The 21,062-nt window shown below is 38.6% G+C and overlaps 1 protein-coding gene across 1 annotated transcript in view; it reads right to left on the bottom strand.

The window, feature by feature from the left end:
* LOC307124272 (uncharacterized protein) overlaps positions 1-21,062 on the bottom strand; it is a gene marked incomplete at its 3' end in the record, with an annotated part of 42,074 nt that overhangs the window by 5,344 nt on the left and 15,668 nt on the right. Inside the window, 3 exon segments of the mRNA XM_079813318.1 lie at positions 16,637-16,810; positions 17,800-18,509; positions 18,513-19,704. Coding sequence (XP_079669444.1) covers positions 16,637-16,810; positions 17,800-18,509; positions 18,513-19,704 — 2,076 coding nt within the window.

Here is a 21,062-nt window from a genome sequence, read left to right as displayed (position 1 = left end):
GGAACACGCTACTGGTAAGCTGGCTGTTATTTTTTTGGTTTATTTATTTATTTTTGGTTCGTATTCAGAGCAAAGTAGTTCTTACAAAAACAACAGTTATGATTATTATTATAACGATAGCAGATTTGCTAGGGTTCTTATAACATTAGGAACTTATTAGGCTGCGTTCACACTGCAGGCTGAAACGACCCAATTCCGATTTTTTTTGCCCTTATGCGACCTGTGTATGATCTTTTCATGACAGTCTGAACGACACAGATCCGATCTTTTCAAATGCGACCCAGGCCACTTGGGTATGTGGTCCAAATCCGATACATATCCGATCTTTTGAAATGCGTCTTCAGTCTGAACTGCCAGGTCACATGTATCCGACCCGCACGTCGTTGATACGCGACAAACGTCATCATTGTACGTTGAAGTAGGCGGGAATGAGAAGATAAACAACTAGGGCGGACGATGCTGAGACCAGTCAGTGGAAGGGAAGCGAGATTTCGGAGTTAATTAATATTTGGGGGGACAGCTCTATTCAGGCCAAACTCGAGGGCTGTTATCGGAACCGGGCGGTTTTTGAAAACATTTCCAGCGAAATGGCGAAACAAGTGACGTCGTTGACCGTTGAGTACTCTTCTGCGCATGCGGGTCACTTCTGGGTCATTTCACGTTCACACAGGAGATCACAAAAGGTCGCATTTAATTGGAAATGTGAACGGCCTTGCAAAAAAATCTAATTTTTTCAAAAAAATCGGAATTGAGCATTAAGCCCTGCAGTGTGAACGCAGCCTTAGTTAGTGATAATCAATAACATGGTTATTGTTCAACAGGGGGGCATTAGCCTAAGGGTTAGTTTTGTTATTTTTTTACGTTAAGTGGATCATCTCACCTATTAAACTCTTAGGAAGGCAAGTTAATTGTCACATTGTGTATTTGAATATAAGTTAAATGGGCCAAGTTTAGCCTAACCCCAAAAATATATAATGTTAATTTAGAACCTTATGTCTCAGTATGTGTCTGTTTTAAATTTCTTACTGCTCTATTTTTCTCACAGCATAGATGCAACAAAAGAGGACGGTTCACTTGGACGACTGGTGAATGATGATCACAGAAATCCAAACTGTAAAGTCAAGACAATCATTGTTGGCGGACGGCCACGCCTGTGCCTGTTTAGTATAAAACATATCTTTCCAGGTGAGGAGGTCACATACAACTATGGGGATTCCTCTTGGCCTTGGCGTTTAAGGGTGAATCTCTTAAATACTTTTTTATCACTGAAAGTCAACATGTATTACAAGTCATTTTTTTTTTTTTTTTTATATGATGCAGATTATTAAAAAAACGTAGCCATGAAAGGGACAGTAGATATTTAGACTTTGGTTGATATTAGAATTCGTTGTAGTGGCCAATTGCCAAACATCCTTGCCAATGTGTTATACCTGTCTTTCTTACAATTACAGGAAATGTGTGACGAGACCTCGGTGGCTGTAACTGAATGCAGTGTGAATCCTTCCTCATCCGGGAAAGAGAAAGTAAGTGAGCACATGTTCCTTAATTGTTTACTTCTCTGTGACACAGGCAATATTAAGTGTAGGATGGTTGGGCATCATACTAGTCTGGTTTACGTGGACTGTTGTCTTGAAGACGTTGTTGTGACATCTCAAACTCAAGTAAAATGTCCCTCGCTCTCCATTCATTTTCACCACTTGTGTGTTGGGGGATGGGCATGACACTGACCTGAAATATAAGGACCGTTCTCCACTAAGAGGACCGTCATGTTGGGGTTAGGGTTAGGGTTTTTTGAGGAAAAGATGTTGATTTGCGCATGTGTCAGCTTCTTTATTGTGGATAAGTTGTAGACTTAATATGCACACTTTTACACACTGGATATGCTTTCAATGCAGCAATAATTGCATTAACGTTCAGTCAAAGACAATTAAACCGTTAAGGCCCATTCACACCAACCATAACTATATTAGGGTCCAGACAGTATCGTTCTGTTTATCGTAATCGCATGCTTGACTGCTGCTTAAAGGATTAGTTAACTTCAAAAAGAAAAATTCCTGATAATTTACTCACCCCCATCTCATCGAAGATGCTCATGTTTCTTTCTTCATTCGAAAAGAAATTCAGTTTTTCGAGGAGAACATTCCAGGATTTTTCTCCACATAATGGACTTCCATGGCAACCAATGGTTGAAGGTCCGAACGGCCAATCGCTTTGCTACATGAGACCCTATTCTTCGTCTGGGATCGTGCAGAGCCTCTGACGCCCTTCCTTTGAAACTGCATTGATTTGGACCTTCAACATTTTGGTTGCCATTGAAGTCCATTATGTGGAGAAAAACCTGGAATGTTTTCCTCAAAAAACTTCATTTCTTTTCCGCTGAAGAAAGAAAGACATGAGCATCTTAGATGGAATGGGGAGCAAATTATTCATGAAATTTTCATTTTGAAGTGAACTAAACCTTTAAATACTCAAGCTGGTTATAGGATAATTGATGCTGATTGGCTGTCAATGTTTTTAGCGTTTCTCAGCTGGATAAAATCGTTTTGAAAGGGATTTTTATCAATTTTGTTTCTCTGTGCCGTCATCGTTTAAGCTCAGTTGTAGACTTTGCTATTTTCTATGAGACATTTTTACAACTATAACTCTATAGATATTGTTTTTTATTTGAACAGACCTTTTTTAGTTACTAAAATTCATCCTGTCCTTAGCTAGAAGTGAGGGGTTTGCATTTAGGGAGGTTTTCTTGCCTAATATAATTGCCAAACTTGGAGACCTGGGCATCAACACTTCAATGTGTAACTGGATTTTGGACTTCCTAACTGACAGACCCCAGAATGTTCGATCAGGATCCACCTGCTCCACATCCATCACTCTTAACACTGGTGTACCACAGGGCTGTGTGCTAAGTCCGTTTCTCTACTCCCTCTTCACCTCCGACTGCAAGCCTGTGTATGGAACTAACTCCATCGTCAAGTTTGCGGACGACACAACGGTGATTGGTCTCATCAGCAACAACGATGAGACTGCCTACAGGGAAGAGATCCAGCACCTGGCCACATGGTGGACTTCAGGAAGGAGTCAAGAGGCACACACGACACCATCCACATCAATGGAATGGCTGTTGAGCGTGTCTCCAGTTTCAAGTTCCTGGGGATCCACATCTCGGCGGACATGTCGTGGACGACCAACACCTCCAGCCTGGTCAAGAAGGCTCACCAGCGCCTCTTCTTCCTGAGGACACTGAGGAAGAATCAGCTCTCCTCGGCTATCCTGGTGAACTTCTACCGCTGCGCAATAGAAAGCATCCTGACCACCTGTGTGGCAGTGTGGTATGGGAGCTGCTCTGTTGCGGAGCGCAAGGCACTGCAGCGGGTGGTGAAAACTGCCCAGCGCATCACAGGGACTCCACTGCCTGCCATCGAGCACATCCAGAGGAAACGCTGCCTGCACCGAGCTCGCAGCATCCTCAAGGACTCCTCTCACCCAGCCCACAGACTGTTTTCTCTCTTGCCCTCCGGCAGGCGTTTCAGGATCCACCGGACCAGGACCAGCAGACTAAAGAACAGTTTTTTTTCCCCAGAGCTGTCTCTTTACTGAACTCAAACCCCCGTTGATCCACTTCCCTCATAAACTGCAAACTCTCCTACCTCACACCTACATTCACTTTGTTATTTGCACTACCGACTGTTTATTACAGTAACAACTGTTTACTTATGCATTTTGCACCACCATATCTTAACTGGAATATGCTCATTTGCACTGCCGACTGTATTTATAGTAACCATGTTTACATTTGCATTTTGCACCGTACTTCTAACTGTAATATGCAACCACTTTCCACTGCACTTTTACACTTTCTTTCGGATAGCTCTGTCCATAATTTATTGCACTACCTTAATCCACTGCTATATTCCTCATATTAGCCTAACATATTATTGTATACCTCTATCTGTAAAATTCTGTTTATAGTAATAGCCATCTGTATATTATATTCATAGTACATATTCACCTGTACATTCTGTTTACATTCTGTTTATAGTAATAGCCATCTGTTTATTTATATTTATTCACTGTATATATTCATCTGTAAATTCAGTTCTGTTTATAGTAATAACCATCTCTCTACTTATACATATTTATATATATTCAGTACATTTTTATGCCCAGCACTTACGCAACCATTGTATATATCCTGCACTTGCTGCTATTGCACTTCTGGTTAGACCTAAACTGCATTTCGTTGCCTTGTACTTGTACTTGTGTAATGACAATAAAGTTGAATCTAATCTAATCTAATCTAATCTAATATCTGCATTTTAAGGGTAGTTTTATAGGGGAAAAAGCATAAATTACAAATGAATAACATCCACATTCATACTAATTTGTTAAATGTTACGCATCAGAATGAAACCATTTTATAACAACAGCATACAATTGCTTGTCTGATTTCAGATGACCAAATCAAAGATGGTTGCAAAGAAAGCAGATTCAGCTCTGACTGGAAATGAAATGGTATGTTGATCTATGTATAGTAGGGGTGTAACGTACACGTATTCGTATTGAACTGTTTTGGTACAGGGCTTTCGGTTCGGTGCACGCGTGTCCTGAACGGTTATGAGCTAATCTTTAACAGTTAACAGTAGGCTTGTTGTGAGCGCGGAACACACTTCAATCCGAGTTCCCACACGAACATATTGAGTATTCAGTCCATTTAATCACGAAATGCAAACGATAAATGCCGTTTTAATGCTCTTTAATGTGACGTGACTGATAGACGCGTATCAGTTCAACTTAAAGCGGCAGCGCGCGAGTCAATGCGATCATCTCTTCCTAAAGAATAAACATAAATTAATATCTCTTAAGGTATGTTGAGGATACATTACAGCTTACTGAAATGTATCATATGTCGTGTAATCGCTCCATCTGTGTTTCAACCGCGGAAAGACAATAAAACGGCTTGTAAACAATGTCATGCAGAATCACATTTACTCAGAAGTCATTCAGTGTCCACAGCTGTTAGCTCACTAGAGAAATCCACTCTTTCACTGAATACAAGCACTATATTCGCCGTTATATATTCATTATATTAGCCGTTATATATTCATTATATTCGCCGTTATATATTCATTATATTAGCCGTTATATATTCATTATATTAGCCGTTATATATTCATTATATTAGCCGTTATATATTCATTATATTCGCAGTTATATATTCATTATATTAGCCGTTATATATTCATTATATTAGCCGTTATATATTCATTATATTAGCCGTTATATATTCATTATATTAGCCGTTATATATTCATTATATTAGCCGTTATATATTCATTATATTAGCCGTTATATATTCATTATATTAGCCGTTATATATTCATTATATTAGCCGTTATATATTCATTATATTCTACTTAGCCTGTTAGTGATGTCTTGTTTATTTAATGTATGTTTAAATAAACCTGTCATGGAAATTACAGCCACTAAATGATTATATTTCAACAACGAATAAAAATAATTAGATGTAGAAGTTAATGCAAAAACTGCCTTATGTGAAGCATATGAGTGTTGATTATTATATCTAAAAATAAATAGCAACTGAATTTAGGCTAATAGTTTGGGCTCTGTTGTTAATCTTTAATAGCTAAATGTAAGTAAGGGCTCCCTATATAGTTTACAGCATTATCTTTAAGAAACTTTTAATTATAATTTAATTAATTTAAGGACAGACACATTTTTTTTCATTAAACCACTGTTGAATAAAAATTAATAAAAAGCAATTTTGTAAAACTGCTGTACCGAATCCGTACCGAACCGTCAGTTTTGTGTACCGTTACACCCCTAATATATAGTAACGGGTATGTGATTTTGTTTGACTTTATAGGCCAATTGCCAAACATCCTTGCCAATGTGTTATACCTGTCTTTCTTACAATTACAGGAAATGTGTGACGAGACCTCGGTGGCTGTAACTGAATGCAGTGTGAATCCTTCCTCATCCGGGAAAGAGAAAGTAAGTGAGCACATGTTCCTTAATTGTTTACTTCTCTGTGACACAGGCAATATTAAGTGTAGGATGGTTGGGCATCATACTAGTCTGGTTTACGTGGACTGTTGTCTTGAAGACGTTGTTGTGACATCTCAAACTCAAGTAAAATGTCCCTCGCTCTCCATTCATTTTCACCACTTGTGTGTTGGGGGATGGGCATGACACTGACCTGAAATATAAGGACCGTTCTCCACTAAGAGGACCGTCATGTTGGGGTTAGGGTTAGGGTTTTTTGAGGAAAAGATGTTGATTTGCGCATGTGTCAGCTTCTTTATTGTGGATAAGTTGTAGACTTAATATGCACACTTTTACACACTGGATATGCTTTCAATGCAGCAATAATTGCGTTAACGTTCAGTCAAAGACAATTAAACCGTTAAGGCCCATTCACACCACACTTTGGAATGAAATTTGTGCTTTGTTCAACATATGAAGTTGATTTAATAAATCCATTTTGTTATAGTGCCACCATGTGCCACAGTGCTGTTATCTCCAGTTTGGATTCTTGTGAAGATTGCAGTGGACCTGTGACAAGTCGAAAATGGCTTGGCCTTACATGCAAATGTATGTATGTTTGTGTGCTCATTTTTGTATTGAAAACAAAATGGGCTGTCCTGTAATTTCCTGGTATTTTTATTTCAAAATAATTGTGTAGTTTTATTCAAATCATTGTTTTCTGCGTTTGAAAATATGCAGTAATCTGATATAACCTAAAAGCATGCTTATTTTTATACTTAAATTTTCTTTCAGTATGTTCAAGATCATGGCACAAAACCTGCTTCCTGAAGAATATGACACTGGTATGTTAATTTATTTTACATCACCTTCTTTAACATTTTCAAGTTTGTTACATCAAAACTGCTGGACTATAAGCAGGGTACACTATTTGTATTATTTTATCTTTTTTTTTTTTTTTTTGCCAGATGTTGAATTTTCCAATTCTGAAGAATCTTGCTCTGATGAAGAGTATTCTCCTTGCGCTGATAAAAATAGTGAAGAATCCTCCTCTGATGACTTCATCCCGAACTCTAGACAAAATAGCGATAGTGATGATAGTCTTTCTGTCGATATATGCAATCCACCAAATTCCACACCAGCTGTTTCAGAGTCTTCTGTGAGAGCAAAGAGTGTGCCACCACAACCCATTCGCTGTTCATCCACTGAGCAAGAAATGGTTAGTGACAGATCCAGTTCTGCTCAAGACCTCATATGTGATGAGCATGATACTACTAAAAACAATACTGAGATGCTTCAGAGTTTTAAGAAAACTCAAGCAGTGTCTTCTTATGAACCGTCAGAGACTGACAATGTGCCAAGCCCCAAAAACACTATTTCCACCCACAAAAATTACTGTTATGTCTGCAAGAAACCTCAGTCTAAAATTGCCCGCCACTTTAAAAAGCATCAAGACAGTGAGACAGAAATTGCTGCTGCATTCTTGCTCCCTAAACACTCCAAGGACAGAAAAAGGTTACTTGAGAAATTACGAAACAGAGGCAACTATGAACATAATCAAGAGGTTATGGAAAGTAAAAGTGGACCACTGAAAGTTAGAAGGCGGCCAGGAAGATCAGAAATTGAGCTGAGTTCTAAAACATATGTGCACTGCGTATACTGTAAAGGCCTGTTTGTTCGCAAGGAGCTGTGGCGCCATACACGGAGATGCCCTTCAAAGATGTTTTCAGAGTCTGAAGCAACTGGTAAGGCCAAAGTCTTAGTTTTGGCTGATATCGCAGAGTCAACTTTCTCCCAGGCAATATCTTCAGAGGTCTGGAAGATTTTGGGAAACATGAAGAGTGATGACATTTCATCTGTGGTTCGAAATGATTTCCTCATACTGCAGTTGAGTCAGTGTCTTTACAACAAGCATGGAAGTGATCCAACCAAATCCGAATACATCAGACAGAAGGTTCGGGAAATGGGCAGACTCTTGGTAAGCTTGAGAAAAAAATATTCCATATTCAGTTTTGAAGATGCTGTGAAGCCAAACAATTTTTACAAAGTCATTGATGCAGTGAAAGATGTTGCTGGCTATGATGAAAAGAGCCACTCATATAAGACACCAAGCCTTGCGTTGAAGTTAGGACACTCACTCAACAAGATCGGTGACATCATTCTCTGCAGGGCCATTGCATCAGAGGATGATTGTTTGACAAAAGCAGCAGAGCGATTCAAACGACTGTGCTCAAGTGAATGGGCAGAACATGTCTCCCATGCTGCTCTTGCTACTTTGAGCAAATCAAAGTTCAATAAACCATCAACTATACCATTCACACATGATGTGCAGCTTCTCCACCAGCATCTAGAGAAAAAATCCTCTGATGCTTTTGAAAGCCTAAAAAATCACGAGTCTCCACAAACATATGCAGAACTCGCCAAAGTGACACTTGCACAAGTAATAATCTTTAATAGACGTCGTGCAGGAGAGGTTTCAAAAATGACACTTGAGTGTTTCAGGAAAAGAGACCAGACTGAGCTCCATGATGATATCGCCGTCGGTCTCTCTCCATTTGAGCAAAAAATGTCCAGGCATTTCAGCAGAGTGGAAATAATGGGCAAGAAAGGGAGAAAAGTTGCAATTTTGTTAAACCCTGAACTTGTCAGAGCATTAAAACTTCTTGTGGACAAGAGAGATGCATGTGAAGTAGACAAGAACAACCCATTCCTATTTGGAAGACCCAAGTGCTCACCCACCAGCTACTTCAGAGGACAGGACTGTATCAGGCTTTTTGCAAGTCACTGTGGTGCACAGCACCCAGAATATCTCCGGTCTACACAGCTCCGTAAGCAGGTGGCAACAATGTCCCAGATACTTAATCTCAAGGATAATGAGCTTGATCAACTAGCCAACTTTCTGGGCCATGACATTCGGGTCCATAGAGACTATTATCGGTTGCCAGATGCAATTATAGAAATTGCAAAAATTTCCAAGCTGCTCTTGGCTATGGAGAAAGGAACTCTCGTCAATTTCCAAGGAAAGTCTCTTGATGAAATTGAGATAGAAGGTATGTGCATTATTTTGTATGATGATGATATTAATAATAATAATGATGTTACAGTACAGTAACAGAATTTTTTTAAATCAGATGTAGATAATGACTTTAAAGCTAATTAGGTAACTCAGAAAATGTTTTTTGAGGTGAATGCAGTAGATAAAGAAAATTTAGGAATTATATATGCGTACTAATGTTTGTGTGTTTGGGGGGGGGGGGGTGTTTATCAAATATGTTTTTCTATAGATGAAATTGATCTGGAATTAGACGAGGAAGAAATAAGCGATGATGATGATGATGAAGAAGAGTCTGAGCCTGTCCATGGAGTAAGAGGTATGTAATGAGTTTAATTCCAGTGAGCATTGGTATAGTGTATTCACTACATCACATTTCTGATTATCATAAACAAAGTATTTGGGTTGTCAAGTTTAAGTATGGTTTCATTTTCTAAATGAAGGGATGGAGTTGACCCAGGATGAGACAGAAAGTTCCAACGGTATGTTTTAATTTATATTTATATATTTACCAAAGCTTTAAAAAAAAGAAATCCAACCTAACATATATGTTCATGTGTTTCTTGTGCAACATTATCGTTCCGAGGGCGGCTTGATTAGAAACCATACTGGCAAAAAAAAAATTATAAAATAATATTATAATGTTTTGTAACAGCCAGATTTACTGATTGTGAGATTTATTTGTGATGGAATACTTACTTTATAATTTTATTGGAGTCTTAAACGCTGTAACGTTACTCTGAGTGGTGACAGATATTATGCGATGGCTTGATGCAGCACAGGAGATGCAGATAACTTGACCCTTAAGAAACTTTAATTAATGCTGTCTTGAAACGTTAACAAATTTGTTATCAAAAAATCAAATGAATTTGTAATTACAACATTAATCTTTTTAAATTGAGATTTATACATCATCTGAAAGCTGTAAATAAACTTTCCATTGATGTATGGTTTGTTAGGATATGATACTATTTGGCAGAGATACAACTATTTGAAATTCTGGAATCTGAGGGTGTAAAAAAAAATCTAAATACTGAGAAAATCGCCTTTTAAAGTTGTCCATTTCTTTTGGCGATTATGCTGCATCCACTTAAAAAATTTTGTATATGTTTTATATAATGTTTATGTTTACGGTAGGAAATTAAAAATATATCTTCATGGAACATGATCTTAATATCCTAATGATTTTGGAATAAAAGAAAAATTGATCATTTTGACTGGTACAAAGTTTTGTTGCCACAAATGCATAAAAACATCACTGGTTTGCATCACTGGTTTTGTGGTCCAGGGTCACACATTTATTTGAAATTTTAGATGGTCAGAAACTGTTTGCCATGTAGAGAAGAGAAATAGTGTGTTGCTTTCTTTCCCTTAGAGAAAACAAAAATGGGCCTGGATGAGGCTGACAGCTCCACAGGTATGTGTGTGCACATATTTCGAGATTTACAGTGGGGAGAACAAGTATTTGATACACTGGAAGTAGGAAAACCTGCAAAATTGGCAAAGCATGTTGAAGTCTGTAATTTTTATCATGGGTACTCTTCAACTGTGAGTGACGGAATCTTAAACAAAAATCCAGAAAATCACATTGTATGATTTTTAATAATTAATTTTTATTTTATTGCGTGACATAAGTATTAGATCACCTACCAACCAGTAAGAATTCTGGCTCTCACAGACCTGTTTTTTTTTTTTAAGAAGCCCTCCTATTCTCCACTCATTACCTGCACCTATTTGAACTCATTACCTGTATAAAAGACACCTGTCCACACACTCAATCAAACAGACTCCAACCTCTCCACAATGGCCAAGACCAGATTCCGTCTCTCACAGTTAAAGTGTACCTATGATAAAAATGACAGACCTCTACATGCTTTGTAAGTTGACAAACCTGCAAAATCGCCAGTGTATCAAATACTTGTTCTCCCCACTGTATTTGAGAAAAAGGATACATGATTATTTTGGGTTCATGTTTTATTTTTTGCTTTCACAGTAATTCAGTGTAAATGTGGTCCTTTTTGTGTTACTCAGGACCAGAGACTAGCTTGCCCTGTGTGCTTATCTGCTGATATTTCAGACGGTCCCAAACAGTTTGGATTGTAGGGCTGGAATACATTTTATTTGTTGCTTTTTCCCCTTTAGGAAAAAGAAAAATGAATCTGGATGAAACTGAGAACTCCAGAGGTATTTAAACATTTGTGTATATCAAATTATTCCAAGTATATACATATTGGTATACATGTATATGTTTGTTTGTTTTGCAGAGACCAAATCGAGAAAAATTGTGAAAAGGCCATGGAGCCCAAATGAAGTGAATGCTGTCTTTAAACATTTCAAAATCCATATTTCAAAAGGACACCTCGCAACAAAGGCAGAGTGTGAGCAGTGCAAGACTGCAGAGGACCCTGTTCTGAGAGACAGAACAGCCCAAAATATAAGGGATTTCGTGAGGAACCGAGGTTTGATGCTGAAAAAAAAAAGTTCTTAAGAGTTCAAGAGATCATTGTCGCCTTCCATTAATGTTTGTGGCTTGTCCTAAAAGTCCTAAAGTTGTCCTAAAGTGTTGTTGGGCCAGAAGAGGCTGAGTTAACACTATATTTTGTTAAAACATTGTTTTAAAAGATATGTACAAATACATGCATTTATTGGAAGGCAATATAATTTGGTTTTATTTCCAGTGTGTTGCTGTGTCTGTTTGTTTGATCACAGAATTTTCTCCAACCAGGTTCATTTAACTTGCATTTTGCTCCAATTGTGTTGGCTAATATAGCAACAGCACATTGTAGCACATTTTCCTTAGGTGTGCGTTTTACTCTTACAGGTTTAGTGTGTGTGTGAGGTCCAGCTAAACACAGAATGTCCTCATAATCAAGGGTTAGTTAGGTGTTTGAGTGTGTGTGTGTGTGTGTGTGTGTGTGAGGTCCAGTTAAACACAGAATGTCCTCATAATCAAGGGTTAGTTAGGTGTTTGAGTGTGTGTGTGTGTGTGTGTGTGTGTGTGTGTGTGTGTGTGTGTGTGTGTGTGTGTGTGTGTGTGTGTGTGTGTGTGTGTGTGTGTGTGTGTGTGTGTGTGTGTGTGTGTGTGTTGTGTGTGTGTGTGTGTGTGTGTGTGTGTGTGTGTGTGTGTGTGTGTGTGTGTGTGTGTGTGTGTGTGTGTGTGTGTGAGGTCCAGTTAAACACAGAATGTCCTCATAATCAAGGGTTAGTTAGGTGTTTCAGTGTGTGTGTGAGGTCCAGTTAAACACAGAATGTCCTCATAATCAAGGGTTAGTTAGGTGTTTCAGTGTGTGTGTGTGAGGTCCAGTTAAACACAGAATGTCCTCATAATCAAGGGTTAGTTAGGTGTTTCAGTGTGTGTGTGTGAGGTCCAGTTAAACACAGAATGTCCTCATAATCAAGGGTTAGTTAGGTGTTTCAGTGTGTGTGTGAGGTCCAGTTAAACACAGAATGTCCTCATAATCAAGGGTTAGTTAGGTGTTTCAGTGTGTGTGTGAGGTCCAGTTAAACACAGAATGGCCTCATTATCAAAGGTTAGTTAGGTGTTTGAGTGTTTCAGTGTGTGTGTGTGTGAGGTCCAGTTAAACACAGAATGGCCTCATAATCAAAGGTTAGTTAGGTGTTTGAGTGTTTCAGTGTGTGTGTGTGTGAGGTCCAGTTAAACACAGAATGTCCTCATAATCAAGGGTTAGTTAGGTGTTTGAGAGTGTGTGTGTGTGTGTGTGTGTGTGAGGTCCAGTTAAATACAGAATGTCCTCATAATCAAGGGTTAGTTAGGTGTTTGAGAGTGTGTGTGTGAGGTCCAGTTAAACACAGAATGGCCTCATAATCAAGGGTTAGTTAGGTGTTTCAGTGTTTCAGTGTGTGTGTGTGAGGTCCAGTTAAACACAGAATGGCCTCATAATCAAGGGTTAGTTAGGTGTTTCAGTGTGTGTGTGTGTGTGTGTGTGAGGTCCAGTTAAACACAGAATGTCCTCATAATCAAGGGTTAGTTAGGTGTTTGAGTGTTTCAGTGTGTGTGAGGTCCAGTTAAACACAGAATGGCCTCATAATCAAGGGTTAGTTAGGTGTTTGAGTGTGTGTGTGTGTGTGTGTGTGTGTGAGAGGTCCAGTTAAACACAGAATGGCCTCATAATCAAGGGTTAGTTAGGTGTTTGAGTGTGTGTGTGTGTGTGTGTGTGTGTGTGTGTGTGTGTGTGTGTGTGTGTGTGTGTGTGTGTGTGTGTGTGTGTGTGAGGTCCAGTTAAACACAGAATGTCCTCATAATCAAGGGTTAGTTAGGTGTTTGAGTGTTTCAGTGTGTGTGTGTGAGGTCCAGTTAAACACAGAATGGCCTCATAATCAAGGGTTAGTTAGGTGTTTGAGTGTTTCAGTGTGTGTGTGTGAGGTCCAGTTAAACACAGAATGGCCTCATAATCAAGGGTTAGTTAGGTGTTTCAGTGTTTCAGTGTGTGTGTGTGAGGTCCAGTTAAACACAGAATGTCCTCATAATCAAGGGTTAGTTAGGTGTTTCAGTGTGTGTGTGAGGTCCAGTTAAACACAGAATGTCCTCATAATCATGGGTTAGTTAGGTGTTTGAGTGCGTGTGTGTGTGCGGTCCAGTTAAACACAGAATGTCCTCATAATCAAGGGTAGGGTTAGTTAGGTGTTTGAGTGTGTGTGTGTGTGTGTGTGTGTGTGTGTGTGTGTGTGTGTGTGTGTGTGTGTGTGTGTGTGTGTGTGTGTGTGTGTGTGTGTGTGTGTGTGTGTGTGTGTGTGTGTGTGTGTGAGGTCCAGTTAAACACAGAATGTCCTCATAATCAAGGGTTAGTTAGGTGTTTGAGTGTTTCAGTGTGTGTGTGAGGTCCAGTTAAACACAGAATGTCCTCATAATCAAGGGTTAGTTAGGTGTTTGAGTGTTTCAGTGTGTGTGTGTGTGAGGTCCAGTTAAACACAGAATGTCCTCATAATCATGGGTTAGTTAGGTGTTTCAGTGTGTGTGTGAGGTCCAGTTAAACACAGAATGTCCTCATAATCATGGGTTAGTTAGGTGTTTGAGTGTTTCAGTGTGTGTGTGAGGTCCAGTTAAACACAGAATGTCCTCATAATCAAGGGTTAGTTAGCTGTTTCAGTGTGTGTGTGAGGTCCAGTTAAACACAGAATGTCCTCATAATCATGGGTTAGTTAGGTGTTTGAGTGTGTGTGTGTGTGTGTGTGTGTGTGCGGTCCAGTTAAACACAGAATGTCCTCATAATCAAGGGTTAGCTAGGTGTTTCAGTGTGTGTGTGAGGTCCAGTTAAACACAGAATGTCCTCATAATCAAGGGTTAGTTAGGTGTTTCAGTGTGTGTGTGTGAGGTCCAGTTAAACACAGAATGTCCTCATAATCATGGGTTAGTTAGGTGTTTGAGTGTGTGTGTGTGTGTGTGTGTGTGTGTGTGTGTGTGTGTGTGTGTGTGTGTGTGTGTGTGTGTGTGTGTGTGTGTGTGTGTGTGTGTGTGTGTGTGTGTGAGGTCCAGTTAAACACAGAATGTCCTCATAATCAAGGGTTAGTAAGGTGTTTCAGTGTGTGTGTGTGAGGTCCAGTTAAACACAGAATGTCCTCATAATCAAGGGTTAGTTAGGTGTTTCAGTGTGTGTGTGAGGTCCAGTTAAACACAGAATGTCCTCATAATCATGGGTTAGTTAAGTGTTTCAGTGTTTCAGTGTGTGTGTGTGTGTGTGAGGTCCAGTTAAACACAGAATGTCCTCATAATCAAGGGTTAGTTAGGTGTTTCAGTGTGTGTGTGAGGTCCAGTTAAACACAGAATGGCCTCATAATCATGGGTTAGTTAGGTGTTTGAGTGTGTGTGTGTGTGTGAGGTCCAGTTAAACACAGAATGTCCTCATAATCAAGGGTTAGTTAGGTGTTTGAGAGTGTGTGTGTGTGTGTGTGTGTGTGTGTGTGTGTGTGTGTGTGAGGTCCAGTTAAACACAGAATGTCCTCATAATCAAGGGTTAGTTAGGTGTTTCAGTGTTTCAGTGTGTGTGTGAGGTCCAGTTAAACACAGAATGTCCTCATAATCATGGGTTAGTTAGGTGTTTGAGTGTGTGTGTGTGTGTGTGAGGTCCAGTTAAACACAGAATGTCCTCATAATCAAGGGTTAGTTAGGTGTTTGAGAGTGTGTGTGTGAGGTCCAGTTAAACCTAAATGGTCAGCAATGTTAATTTAGATACTAATACCAAGTCTTGAACAATAATTTATTTTCACAATAACAAGGAAATACCATCAAATGAAACACCATTTTGCTTTATTCAAAACTATTTTTAGACAAAACAACTTAATCTAATTAATAAATTAGGATGGTAACATTTCAAGGTTCAATAATGAAAAATGCTTATATAATTTTCAATAAAACCATAGTCTCGAACTGTACAATTATATAAATCTAATCTACATTTTTGAACAAATGCATGCATGAATATGTGTGCTCTTACCGATATTTGTGTATTCTTACAAATTAGTCACTCAGTTAGTCGCTGACTGCATTTTTGTCAGTGATGGTTAACTGGTAAACTCTCATTTGGTTTTTGAATTTCTTCATTTTTAAAGCTAAAATATTTCCATATTTCTCTTCCCCTCTTCTATCTTTGCTCTTCACTCGCTTCACACCTGCTAAATCTCACATTACAAGCTCAGGTTTATTTTCTGAAGTCTCTCTTAAGTTTGAGCCAGGTTGAATAATTGTTGATAGTTTCTTGTTTTGTTTTTCTATATGCTGGTATTTAAACAAACTTGCGTGATGTGGTACTCTCATGGGTAAAGTTTAATATGTGTGTGTGTGTGTGTGTGTGTGAGTGATGTCCAGATAAACCAGGGTAGTCCTCATAATTAAGGGTTTGGTGTGTGTGTGTGTGTGTATGTGAGTGATGTCCAGATAAACCACAGTAGTCCTCATAATTAAGGGTTTGGTGTGTGTATGTGTGTGTATGTGAGTGATGTCCAGATAAACCACAGTAGTCCTCATAATTCATAATGTAGTCAGGAAACGCCCACTCCCACCCTGTCCTTACAGTGCTTTAGTTTGTCAGGTCTTCATATTTCCAGACTGTTTAATTAGAATTGAATTCTGAACAGTCAGATTTTTACCCCATGCCATAAGGAGCAGTTTAATATTTCTTATTAATCTCTATGACAAAAGGAAAGGTGGGTCCCCATAAACCAGGATGGAACTTTTTAGGGGAAAAAGTCCTTATAAACCACCCGTACCAGTATGTGTGTGTGTGTGTGTGTGTGTGTGTGTGTGTGTGTGTGTGTGTGTGTGTGTGTGTGTGTGTGTGTGTGTGTGTGTGTACATGTGCTCAGACTTCGACAAAACCCAATATGTTACCCAATATAACCCAAAACAGAAAAATCTACAGAATTTTTCACATTAGTTTTTAAAACTGAAAACTCCTTGAACCCTCTAGGACAACTTCTTCCCCTTGCTGGTTGGGATGGGGAACAGGTTTGCTCATTTACAACCCAATAACAACTCATTTTAATATATAATACAATTACTGCCACTAATCCTGCTAATATTTACTTTGTTGTAATATATTGTTCAATTATACAATTGTAAAATACCTCAGTTTCTCCAGCTGACAGTCTTGGCTCTTCAATCCATCAGACAGCAACTTCAATCCTGAATCTTGCAGGTCATTGAAGCTCATGTTCAGATCTCTGAGCAAGCAGTTTGCAGACTGTAGAGCTGATGACAGAGTTGGATAATGCTGACTAGTGAGATTACAGCCTCTAAAACTGAAAGAGATGAAATACAACACAATACCGTAAGCAGGTGACACACCTGAGGATACTTGTTACAGTGTGGGACTAAATTAAATGTAGGTGAGAGCATAAAAAATGTATGTGCATATGTTTGGGCTTTTCCTATTTTGTATTGATTGCTGCCTATTTCCTTTTAAAATTGCGTCTGGTTGGCATTATTTAAAACTACCGTTTTATGTTAGTTGACAAGTTAATCCTTCTTTGGTAAACATCAGGATGCATTAGCATGATATTAGTCCACAAATGTGATGCAGTGTGGTAATCATGAACATTTTTGCATCATACTGTACTGCATAAAAGTGCAAGGCTCTCATAAATCTCACGGTTTCACCAGGCTCCATCAGCCAAACCTGTAACTCATCACTGCACTCATTATCCTCCTTATATATACCTTCAACTACAAAGGTCTCCAGTAGATTTCCGCTCTCCGTTCTCTTTCTGTGCTCTCTTGTATCTCCTTTATCTAACCTCCATCACTCCAATACTCTTGTACTACTACTTCTTTACTGTTTTTACCATTTGCTCCTCTGTAAATAGGTTTAGACTTTTATAAACCCACTTATCCCTGTAGTCAAGAGTCTTTTCACATTAACATATTTAATCATCCATATTTAATCATCCTTGTTGTCATCCTTGTGGTTAGTCTCACAGGCTCAGACTCTTCAACAGTAATTACCAATGCTCATTCAGTTGAATTAGAAGCCAAGCAAGATTATTTTTTATATTATTTTTATGACCTTTTTTGGCTTTATTAGTTAGAGAGTAGAATTGAGACAGTGGAGAAGAGTTAGAGATGGGATGGAAAAGGATCTCTGACAGACACGTTTAATCTGTTTACAGAGACTACAGCTTGAACTTTAGGAGAACAACTTTCATTTAAGCATAATGATCATTGTTATTTTTATTTTAAAAGAGTAGAAGTAGTTAATAAACACATGATTATGTAGCTGTTAAACACTCACTGGGCTTTTCTACAGTTGATCACAGCTGGTATCAGTCTTCTTCTCCCCTCATCTGTTGTCTTGTATTTATTGAAGTCCAGCTCATCCAGCGGCTCCTCTGACATCTGAAGCATGTAGGCGATTGTTGAGCAGTGAGCAGGAGAGAGTTTCTTGTCTTTGAGTGTTAGAGAGTGTTTGTCTGATTTCACAAACTCCTGAATCTCTCTGGACAGAGTCTGATCTTTCACTTCCAGCAGACAGAGGAACAAATTGATGGATCTTTCAGTTGAGAAATTATCATGTTCTTTGATTTTCTTTTTAATGTACTGTGTAGTTCTCCTGATGCTCTCTGAGCTGTTCACTGTGTGTGTCAGTAGAGTCTCTGATTGGACTCTGATTGGACTCTGTAAGAGTCTCTGATTGGACTCCAGTGAGATGCCCAGCAGGAACCGCAAGAACAGATCCAAGTGTCCATTTTTACTCTTGAGAGAATTATTTACTGCTGTTTTTAGCAGCACACACAAAGATACTTTAAGAAACTGCAGTAACTCCTTGTTGATCACATGTGAGTAAAACACATGGAAAGCAGCGAGAAACTCCTGAATGCTCAGATGAATGAAGCTGTAGACTTTCCTCTGATGAATCACAGATTCCTCCTTAAAGATCTCAGTGCAAATCCCAGAATACACTGCAGTGTCAGTGACGTCTATGCCGCTCTCTCTCAGGTCCTCCTAATAGAACATCACATTGCCCTTCATCAGCTGTTTGAAAGCCACTTCAGAAAGTTTCACAATCACTTCTCTGTTGGAAGACATGAGTTTCTCTGGATCTCTCTCTTCATACTTCTGATTCCTCAAGTTGATCTGAATCCTCAGGAAGTGGATGTACATTTCAGTCAGAGTTTGAGGGATTTCTGCACTCGGATCTTCTTCAAGGAGCTTCTGAAGCACAGTGGATGAGATCCAGCAGAAGACGGGTATGTGGCACATGATGTGGAGGCTTCTTGCTCTTCTGATGTGTGAGATGATTCTGCTGGCTTGATGCTCGTCACTGATTCTCTTCCTGAAATATTCCTCCTTCTGAGGCTCATTGAATCCCTGAATCTCTGTCAGACGGTTGATGTATTTGGAGGGGATCTGATGGGCTGCTGCTGGTCTGGAGGTGATCCAGATGAGAGCCGAGGGAAGCATCTCTCCTTTCATGAGCTTTGACATCAACACATCCACTGATGAAGTCTCAGTCACATCAGAAACTTCCTTTGACATCAACACACCCACTGATGAAGTCTCAGTCACATCAGAAACTTCCTGAGCGTCTGAAAACCTCAGTGTGATTCTGCTTTCATCCAGGCCATCAAAGATGAACACAACTTTACACTCCTCATAATTCCTTGAGTCCAGATCTTGAAGTTCAGGATAAAAGTCCAGCAGAAGTCTGTGAAGACTGTACTGATGATCTCGGATCAAGTTCAGCTCTCGAAATGGAAGCACAAACATGAAATCTACATCTTGATTGGCTCTTCCCTCGGCCCAGTCCAGAATGAACTTCTGCACAGAGACGGTTTTTCCGATTCCAGCGATGCCTTTAGTAAGAACAGTCTTGATCTGCTCTTTCTCCTCACGTCCTGGTTCAGGTGAGGCTGTAAAGATGTCATTGCAGTAGATTGGAGTGTCTTGTGAGTGTTGTGTTCTGGCTGTTTTCTCCATCTGTAAAGCCTCATGTTCTTCATTCACTCCTTCTCTCTCTCCCTCTATGATGTAGAGCTGTGTGTAGATCCTGTTCAGGAGGGCTTCATTCTCCTGGAGTTTCAGTCCCTCAAATAATCTCTCATACTTGTTCTTCATGCTGGTTTTGAGTCTATGTTTGACTCTCTGTACAATATCATCTACTTGTTGAGGAGAATCTTGGTCTCCAGTCTGATCATCTCTGAATGGTAACAAAATACAAACATAAAAACATATTTGTGAATAAAACATGCAGGAACAGCAACATATTTATGACAGAAGTGTCAGTTTAACAGATTCCTCTTATATACAACATTTGTACATTAAAGTACAACATATTTTCTGGAATATATTTTGATAACAACAGCACTGAACTAACTGTTTATTTATATATTTTTTGTCAATACTGTCATCTTAAAAACAAATAAGTGTTGGAAGTTAGTATTCTTACAACACTGAAAACAATGGATCTCGGCATAAGTTGCAAAAAAGGGTTGTCATACTATAACAGGTTTAATATGTTTTTTCTTATGACAAAAATAACTGAACATTTAAATTCGATAAAGCAATACACAAAGATGTATAAAGTAGACATGTTTTAACCCCTAGGAGTCTGAGCTGTTTTGGGGCCCTTTAGAAGTTTTGACATGCTCTGACATTTGTGCATTTTTCAGTTGCTTATAAACATATTAATGGCAAAAGTGTAATTACACTGTGTTCAGCACAAACTAGGCTACCATAATATGTGAGCAACATGCATGTACATGCTTGCATTTTTGAGAGAATCATGTTTATGCATAATTTAAAAAAAATGTTTTAAAATTAAGGCTTCAAAACACACAATAGATGTGTTCACAAGACCTTTGATTATTGGGTGTTTTTGCATCGAGTTTTTGCTTCAAAATGATTTGAGAATCATTGAACCTACTCATTCACATAAAACAATATATTCATTTACATTTTGTAAAACACTTTTTCTTTACTCAGGCCTTATAATAATGTGATCACTCCTGAGAAACAAAAGACCTGCATAATAATGAGCTGCATAATGAATGAGCTTCAGGTAGGCCTAATAGATTTTAGGTTTACTAGATAAGTACAGTAACAATAAAAAAAATAAAAATAAAAGTTTCTGGGGGAAAAATCTACTTAAAGCAAGCTAATTTTTCTGCCAAAAAAAGAAACAAGATTTCAATCAGAAATGTTTTTGAAAGAAGAGCTAAAAAAACAGCAATATTGTGACACTGAACCCAATTCAATATTCAATAAATACAAATAACTGAATAATTGGTAATGATGAATGTTATAAGTAAAATATTTGGGATTTAAAACAACATAATGCAATGCAATTATGATATCAAATAGTATATGGTGACTTTAGGTTGATTGGGACACTTTTTCCCAGTCATTTCAATGGCAAATATTTTCTGAATCATTTGTAAACGATCAAATATACACAATACTCTAATATCATTTCGAGCTTCAGTCAGAAACACGTGAAATGCATGAGCCAGCGCTAAGGCTATTGTCTGCTATATTGGTATCAAATATACTAATATA

The sequence above is a fragment of the Gobio gobio genome, assembly GCF_949357685.1.
Source record: "Gobio gobio genome assembly, chromosome: 3".
NCBI classification, from domain to species: domain Eukaryota; kingdom Metazoa; phylum Chordata; class Actinopteri; order Cypriniformes; family Gobionidae; genus Gobio; species Gobio gobio.
Note: the sequence above shows the minus strand (reverse complement) of the source record. Positions and strands in the feature narration are given on the sequence as shown.